The 8592-nt window shown below is 39.3% G+C and overlaps 1 protein-coding gene across 1 annotated transcript; it reads right to left on the bottom strand.

Annotated features, from left to right (window-relative positions):
* Window positions 1-658: 658 nt before the first annotated feature.
* On the bottom strand, window positions 659-8250 carry LOC146497717 (desmocollin 2-like protein). Its single transcript, XM_085141841.1, has 16 exons — window positions 7788-8250; window positions 7561-7651; window positions 7244-7452; window positions 7047-7151; window positions 6543-6698; window positions 6165-6309; window positions 5923-6077; window positions 5687-5821; window positions 5364-5549; window positions 4971-5218; window positions 4728-4870; window positions 4068-4286; window positions 3280-3501; window positions 2963-3078; window positions 2509-2838; window positions 659-2135 (listed from the first exon to the last, which is right to left on the bottom strand). Exons 1-16 carry the CDS (start codon window positions 7824-7826, stop codon window positions 1938-1940), a joined length of 2697 nt encoding a protein of 898 aa, XP_084997967.1. The 5' UTR covers window positions 7827-8250; the 3' UTR covers window positions 659-1937.
* Between the last annotated feature and the right edge of the window lie 342 nt (window positions 8251-8592).

Here is an 8592-nt window from a genome sequence, read left to right as displayed (position 1 = left end):
GTTTCAATACATTTTTCATTGAGTATTATTTATTTACAGAGGTTTTTGAATAACAAAGCAAAGTTTGTTATCTATACTGTCTGACCATTTAAAACTAATTATTGATAATTGTTAAATTACACTAATTGGGCCATTGCATAAATTTCCTGTAACCGGAAACTTTATGTCTAAAGAAGTCATTTACTGTTTACAAAATAGAGTTTGTTACCATGATTACAGTTAGAACTTTTTAACAATAGGGTAGAACAATGTTGCCATAATAACACCAGTGCACCAACTGGATCTGCCAAAGACTGAAAGTAATTATTAGCCAAGGAGTTGAGGAGTTGGAACATTGAACTCATTGTATTACGCAAGCTATCTGTGCCCCACCCTGTAAAACATTCACCAGGGTGCACACAAAGCCCGAGCACAATAAGCAACCAGGCTGCGACCTTTCTGTACAACCAGAAAAAAAGAATAAGGACGTTTTTTTAAAAAAACAAACTAAAATTTAAATAAACAGTGAAGACTATAAGCACAAACAGTAGTGCTTATAGTTGTACAGCTACATAAATGCTTATTGCATGTGTGCTGACTATGGTATTTTATAATCTTCATCTTGCACTTATAGTTCCTTTAAATGTAGAAAAAGAAAAAAAACAACTGCTACTGTAGCAAAAATTAAACAACACTCTTTAATGTTAATGTCGAATTACAACTAAAACCACATTATATACATATAAGGTATACAGTTTTTTGACTGGGTTTTTCCTGTGCGGCCAGTTATATTTAGTTTCGGGCAGTGTCAGTAACACCTTACCCCTCCGGTTCACACCCTTGTGCAGATTTAAACAGGACTACTGTTGGGAATGTTGCAATAACCTGACTGACAGCGAGCTCAAACTGCACCCGTCTGACAGTCAGGGAGTTGAAGTAAATCATGGTTACACACAATTACTGTGGCATTGGGAAAAATGTGCAGAAGCAAATCAACACTGTTTAAAATAGACCATTATAAATGTGTAGTTTTACATTAAATATTGTGAAATATTAGAAAAGATTATTTTGTTTCATTATTTGTTTTACTTCAAATATATCAGCAAAGCCTGAAATTCAATAAGGATAAAAAAACAGCAACATGACTGAAATAGAAATGCATTCTTTTTTTACACCAGACAACGATTAATAAACAAAGTTTTTTTTAAAAAAATACCAAAGTTCCTACTAACTGATAGAAAGACAAACATGTTAATACTCAGTAGCCGCATTTCAACCCAAAATAACAAGAACTTCTAGTCCCAAGAGCTTTTTTTGTCTGTACTCCCACTAATGTCTTCAGACCCACAAAGCTTGAGCAGACGTCGTGCAATTAAATATGAAAAAGCAACACCAGTTTTGTTGTTCTCCATCTCCCTTCACTGCTCTCTGATAGTTAAGTCAGAGAGCAGATAAGTTAGATAAGTTTAAGTTAATGATTACCAACATTTTATGTGGTAAACCTTGAAGCCAGTGTGATTTTTATGAGAAGTTGCTTTCCAACCAGAAACACTGCAATCCCTGGACCAAAGGCTCCTGAAGTGTCACAAAGTGCTACCCTCCAAAAATATAAAGATATGAAATCATTTTTCCAAGAACTTCATTTAGACCTTGGTTCCTGAGGTACAAACCTCCAAAAGACTGCAGTCCCTGTGGTGGAAACGCGGCTATTGACATACAACATAAAGTATGCACAACCAACAGCATCTACATCATTTTCAGTGCAATTGACTTTTACATAAAAAAACTAAAATAACAACAACAAAGCCATAAAGCAACTAAGAGCAATAGCATATACACACCAGCACCACCTGCCTGTTCTTTTTTTACATTCTTACCCCAGTAACAAGCCAAGCATTCAAACCCAATCTGCATCTTTTACAGCTTAAAGTAAACAATATTATCTGGAGTGTCACTTTTCATGTCTTTCTGCAGACCTCTGCAAGAGTTTTGAACTTTGGTCCGAGTGTGTTCAGAAAGTCAAGGTTATCATTGTCATTATTATCACTGCAGCATCCGACAGAGCCAGCTACAGAGCCACGTCCCTCAAACCCGTAGGAGTGGATGATATCATCTGCGTATCGCCCATCCTCCTCTGTTCCCATTTGGATCAATTTCTGGAAGACACAGGCAGTTTGTTATTACTCCTTGGACTAAGCCTGGACGATAGGAGGAAGCATACAACACTTTCAAAGCTGCTCGGGATATGACTGACGGACGGATATTACACATCAAGCAAACAGATCAACAACAGGTTAGAGAAATAATATCTTTCACCAAAGGCTGAGAAATATTGAGGTTTACACAGGATGCTATCACAGCTTAGAGAAGAAGATAATATTACAAATGGGAGTCAACTTATCTGTAACAGGTAACACATTATTAAACCGCAGAAAAAGAAACTTCTCATGCTCTCTTTTTCACTTTTTATGCAAACTTCTGCCACTAAAACAAATAAATAATATGTTTGTAATCATGAAATAACAATACCTGACGTAGATAGCGGCCATTTGTTTCCCAATTATACAGAAGAGCTGGGTCCATGTTGTGTTGTCTGTAGTCAAAGTCTACACCACTACCAACAAGCTGACCATAGGATTGACGATCTATGGTCATGTCATACTGGCCGGTATAGTAATCCTGCATATTAGCTGCAGAAAAATCAGTCCTTCCATGCATCCCATTCTCATGAACACCAAGGGTTCCAATAGTGCTTCCACTCTTGTTCCCGATCCATGAAGGATTCATCATTACACCCTTGACAGAACCCTTTGCTGCCTGGTCAATCTCAAAAGGGGGACCACTGATGAGACTTGCATCCTGTCAATCAAAGCAAACGTGGCAATTAAATAAATGAAGCAGAAGGGGAAAAGAAAAGAAGCAAATATGGTTTCCTTGTGAGTAACGGTAAGCCAAGGCAATGCTTCCCCATTACTGTCCTTACCACTTCGTCCCCTGGGGCCTCCGTGTTGGATTTGAGTAGGATTCCTCCTGTGTCTGCTGAGTCGTCAAGTTGCAACTTCTCTCTCTTTGTTAGACAGAAAAATGCAAGGAGCAGGACTGCAACAACAAAGCAAGCGTGTTCAAAATGGCAGCTCACAGAGTACTTTTATGTGCGGTAAGGGTCACAAGAATGAGCATAGCAGCATTATACACTACACTATTGTATGCAAAATTGCTTTTTGCATATTGGAAACTGAACAAACTACGAAAGAACCTCCAGCTAACCCTTACTACTTATAATTACAGTGGAAGACTCACAGAGCAGTAGGAGGAGGGCCACAGGCAACAGCATAGTCAGTATTCCCTGCGGTCCGAGCGACACAGACCTGTCCTTGCCAGGGCAGACGCCATTCTTGCACTTGCAGACTCTGAGATTCACTGTCTGTGTTTTGCCACTGCCCTGAAGATCTGTAACAGTCAGGTCAACGGTGTGCATCCCCAAATAAAGCGGTTTGAGCTGCTCCAATGTAGCTGCAGTGTCTAAGAAGGAAACACGTGATAATTATAAAGACTCAAGCTTAACCAAGAAAAGCAACAAAAAAAGACTGAAAGACTTGTTTCAGGCTACATCATGTGACTTTAACATATACTTAATACTAAGATTTGTAATAAAATATTTATACTTCATAAAACAGAGTATTACTGTGTGAATGTATGTGATTTATGATTTTACTGTCCATGCAGTAAACCCATGTCCACATTTTTAGCCCCCAACATATACTAATCTACTCGTTTTCAAAAGTGTACAAACAAAACAAAAGATGCGTCGACAAGTTCACGCAGTTCCAAGTCTTTTTCTCAACTACATTTGTTCTTCATTACATATTTACTTCTGAAAACCGAGTATTCACAGAGTTGTGAAACAAAACAGCTCCACAACACCCCCACATATTTGTTTCTTTTCTCACCACTGGAATGATACCATGTCACATTTTGGATCATGCTGTACATAGCGTACTACAAGCATTTGTAAAGAATTCTTTTCGTTCCCATTTGATTAAAAAGATACAATTTGCACTTCATCGTGTACAAAGACAGCCACTTACCATTAAGACTTTTCACAGACCATGTGCCATCTTTGTTATTTGGTAAACTGAAGGTGAATGGAGAAGAAAAGGGCCTCTGATCTTTGTCTTCAGCCACCACCACCACAAAGCCGAGCACTCCATCCTTCTGACACAACGTGAGCTCACTAGGAATCGTAGGAATGTTGTCGTTTTCATCCTCCACCCAAATGACAACTGTTCCTGTTGCTGACTTGGAGCCTGAAACACAACAGCATTACTGGTTCTCACGTAGTCGTGTGGACATGTTGGCACACAGGAACAATGGAACACGCCATTTTCATTACAATAACACGGTGTCACCTAAGTGCAAGTTTTAAGTTCTGCCAAGCACTGGGATATGTGCCCAATTTCCACAAAACACTCAAAGGAACATGAGTCATTGTAAATGACTAGCCACTTGATTTTTTTTCCAACAGGTTTTATCTTGTCAACAGGTGTTCTCATGAAAAATAAAGCCGTTCAGACAAACAGCTCAAGGTGGAGCTTGTACTTTTAACAACTTAGTCACACAAATGATACCTTAAATGATCTGGCAAATATTCATCAGGTAATATAGAATTGAGTACAGAAAGGACCACTTGTGTATTGTTGAAGGTTGTGTTTTCTTCATCAGTACTGAAGTGCCCACAAAAAACTTACTAGCATCAACAGCCCTCACTGTGATGTTGTAAAACCCATCGTGAACAAGCGGTGACTCTCTGTCAATTGTGTTTGCCACCCTCAGCTCTCCCGTGTCTCTGTCGACATTGATCCAGGAGCCCGGGTCTGTGACCTTGAAATACCTAAGAGACAAAAAAGTACTTGTGCATTACTCGCATGTTCACTTTTGTAGTCCAAGTCACAAGAACATTAAGTGTTATTGGGGCAAATTGAAGTCCTTACTTGATGCCTTTGCTGCTCTTGGTCTCAGGGTCTGTAGCTGTATAAGTTCCTATCACTGTGCCATTTGGTGTGTTCTCTTTGACATTGAAGCGGATCGAAGGAGCAAAGAATTCTGGGCCTTCATCGACATCGGTGACACTGACCTTCACAGGGATGGAGTTCCAACTGGCGCTGCCGCCACTCAGCGGTGCTTGATTTTGTGCCGTGATCTGAAGCTGTACACTGTTCGTCTTCTCATAATCTAATGGCTGAAAAAAAAGGAAGACATTTAAAAGTTTATGACTATAAATCAGTTTTATAAAGCCTGACTTTCCGTTAGATGTGATCCATGTAAAATGCTACTACCAACATTACTAAATGATAATAATGAATTTAATAAGAAGTCAGTCTCACCTTTGAGACGTACAGAAGCCCTTCATTTGTTTGGGGGTCAGTAACAATCCTGAAATTTCCATTTTCATTTCCTTGAGTAATGACAAACTTTGATATCCAGTTTGGTGTGTTTATCAAATCTTTATCTTGAACTGGAATCCGAAGTAGAAGTTTTTCACTTTCATTCTCTTGCACAGCGACATCATACTAAAAGAAAAAACATGTTTTTTTGGGGGGGGAGGAGAGATTACTAAACAACCAATGTTCATGGAAAATAAGTATGACAAATGTAAGTATTAGTTATTCAGCCAGATTAGATACTGACAGTTTTTTCAAACACTTACAGATGTTTTCATGAAGGTTGGCGGGTTGTCATTGATGTCACTCAGAACAATTGTTGCTGTTGATGTGGCAACCAGACCATTTGCTGCACCATCCATATCCTGGATTTGTACAACCACCAAATGGTTGTCTTTTAACTTAAAAAGAAATGTTGCAAAATATAATAAGGAGAACATGTCAATGCTATTTTCATTTAAATAAAGTTCACAGGTTTCACTGATGCAGAAGCAGTGCTCACCTCTCTGTCTAGGGTGTTGGTTGTTGTTGAAATAACACCTGTTTCCGGATGAATGGCAAACATGGCTGTTCCAGTTAGGAGTGTATACCTAATCTTCACATGGTCGGTGCCAATTTGGTCTTTGTCGGTTGTATTCACCTTTCCCACCACAGTCCCTGTTTGTAAACCACGATCATTTAGAGCAACTGCACTTAAAGTCAAACACCACAGATTTATCTGTTACTGTATTTTGCTTTTCTCACCTACACTACAGTGCTCAGGAACCGTAAACTGTAGTGGACCTACAAACTCCGGTGGATTGTCATTTACATCATCTACAACCACTTTCAATGGCAATTTATCATCTCTCTCCTGATATGTGATCGTGTCCCAAGCACGCACCACAAACTATAAACGAAAAAGACAAACGTGTAAGCAAAGTAAAAGGCAAAAACATTATAAGACATATAAATTGTGTCACTTCCAGGTTTGAGTGAACAATATAAAAAAAATGCATAATAGAGAATCAAAACTAACAAGTTGACAATCTGTAATTATTTTATTTAATGATAAATCGTTCTTTTTGAATGACTGCTGAACAGTAATGCAACTGACTAAAAACCTTTCATGTTCACACTCACACTATATATTGGGAACGCCTCACGGTCCACTGATTTGAGCAAGAACAGATCCCCTGTGTCTTTGTCCAGTCTGAACACTTCAGTTGGATACGTAGTGACTCCTTCTCCTTCGATAGTGTAGTACAAATTATATTTGGCTGAGGTATCTGACACCAGCTACAGGAAAAAACAAATAAAACACACATATTAAAGAAAACAAAAACAACTAAAATTCTGCTATTCAATTTTCATAAAGCAGCCTACTGTGAGCTCTTTCAGCTCGTAGCGTTATTAAATAGATCAAAACTGTAGACAGTTTCCAATCTGACATGCTGGTAATGTAACTTAAAAAAGAACATCAAAGGAAATAATCACTTTGTCGGCTGAATTTAATTAACAGGTGTGACTCCTGAAATAATCAGATAATTTGAGGGGGGAAGTGAGAAAAGAGAACAATGTGTACTGAAAATAAACATTTGAATAGCACAGTGCTTATAAATGATATGAATTATACATTTAATTTACCCTTTCGATTAGTTTTGGATAGGGTCCTACGTAATTCTCCACTACGGTGAGGTTCGGAGGTGCCCAGCGTCTTTTAGACCGACTCAGGAATCTTTGGACTCGTTGCTGTGACATTCCAACAAATCAGGATATGTTAGAAAAAAACGCACCGTGCTTTCTGAGCTGTATAAACGGCTCACAATATGCAGTTGCCTTACATGTTTTTTCAGCATTGTACTGCGGACAAGGTGAACTTCCATCTTACTTTCCGGTCCACTATTGTCCTGAGCGCACACAAAAAATGTCCGTCCGCTTTCTGCCACTGAGACAGACGTTAAAGCTACCACTGCTCCATTACTGTTTATTGTAAAACTCGGGTCCTTCACAGTTAACTGCGTTGATTTGGCATCACAGCCGACGGTTTCAACTGAAAACCGAGAAAGAGAAAGTTAAAAAGAGCCATAAAACACAAAACAGTAGGCCTACAACACTTTTTCACACAGACGGAATGAAAAAAAAGTAAGTAGAGCAGCACCTTTTGCTACTTGGTATTCAGGTGGAATTGTTTCAGGTACAATTACGTAGAGAGACCTCGGGAGAGAGCACGACTCCACACAGGACAGGATCTGAAGGTGAAAGTGAGTTTCAAACTGGCTTGTCGCGTTTAAATGTCGCTATAGCAAACAGCACTGACTGAAGTAATAGACAGCAAAGCGTATTGGTGATGTAGGAGTGCTATAAAACTAAACTAGACGCACTTACCAGCATTAGGCAGATGGTGGAAATTAAAACTCTCCCCATCTTTGGAAGAAAAAAAAGTAAAAGGCTGACTTTGTCCTGGGTCCAAGTGGGGAGAGTCCGGTTAGTGTTTCAGAGAGTAATAGAAAACAAATGCGTCTAGTCTACTCAAGACTTTCGTCTCTTGTCTGTTGCTTCTCTTCTCTGTTAATGCGAAAAGGCAGGCGTTTCTCAGACGCTGCTGGGTGAGTCAGCAGACACACCTTTGCTGACACACCCAAGTGAAATTTCAAACAAGCGAAGTACCTTTGGGCTGTGCTCGCTGGTGTCTGCTGAGAAAGCCAACTCCCTCAAAGCTGCTGATATTCGCGTTTTTCCCGCCAGCAGGGGGAAACATTACTCTTTTACTGGAAGACATTAAACCGCTCTTTTATTTCCAATTAATGAGTTTTAGCAGGAGTATAAGAGCTAAAATACATGTAATTAAAGCTTTAAGCACTATTTGTATACATCCATGCATATAACGCAAAAACAATAGTCGTATACTAGCGCATGCTGCAGGTACACTTATTTGAAGAAATACTGGTCTGTCTGCTTTTTTTTTTTTTCTTTTGTCAAGACTTGTCCCAGGTCTACACAGAAAATTGACCCCTACGTCCTCCTCTCTCCTTTAGCTCTACTCTGTAGGAGGAGCACACTTGAGCTCCTCTCTGAACACCACAGGAATTTGAGCCGAATGAACCCTGATGTGGGAGAGGCTGTGGTTCCCACAGCAAAACGCTCACAGTCTTTAGAAACTGCTTATAAAAGTGAAGAGACAAAAACGATG

Source organism: Neolamprologus multifasciatus, chromosome 18, assembly GCF_963576455.1.
Source record: "Neolamprologus multifasciatus chromosome 18, fNeoMul1.2, whole genome shotgun sequence".
NCBI lineage: Eukaryota > Metazoa > Chordata > Actinopteri > Cichliformes > Cichlidae > Neolamprologus > Neolamprologus multifasciatus.
This window is presented reverse-complemented; position numbering and strand designations above follow the sequence as displayed.

What these genes read in the sequence shown, in the direction of transcription:
- LOC146497717 (XM_085141841.1), bottom strand. Translation starts at nt 7,826, where the DNA reads ATGGGGAGAGTTTTAATTTCCACCATCTGCCTAATGCTG. An exon ending in GTACAATGCTGAAAAAACAT is followed by an intron (nt 7,152 to 7,243) that starts GTAAGGCAACTG and finishes GGAATGTCACAG; the next exon opens with CAACGAGTCCAAAGATTCCT. An exon ending in CCAACACCCTAGACAGAGAG is followed by an intron (nt 5,822 to 5,922) that starts GTGAGCACTGCT and finishes TTTCTTTTTAAG; the next exon opens with TTAAAAGACAACCATTTGGT.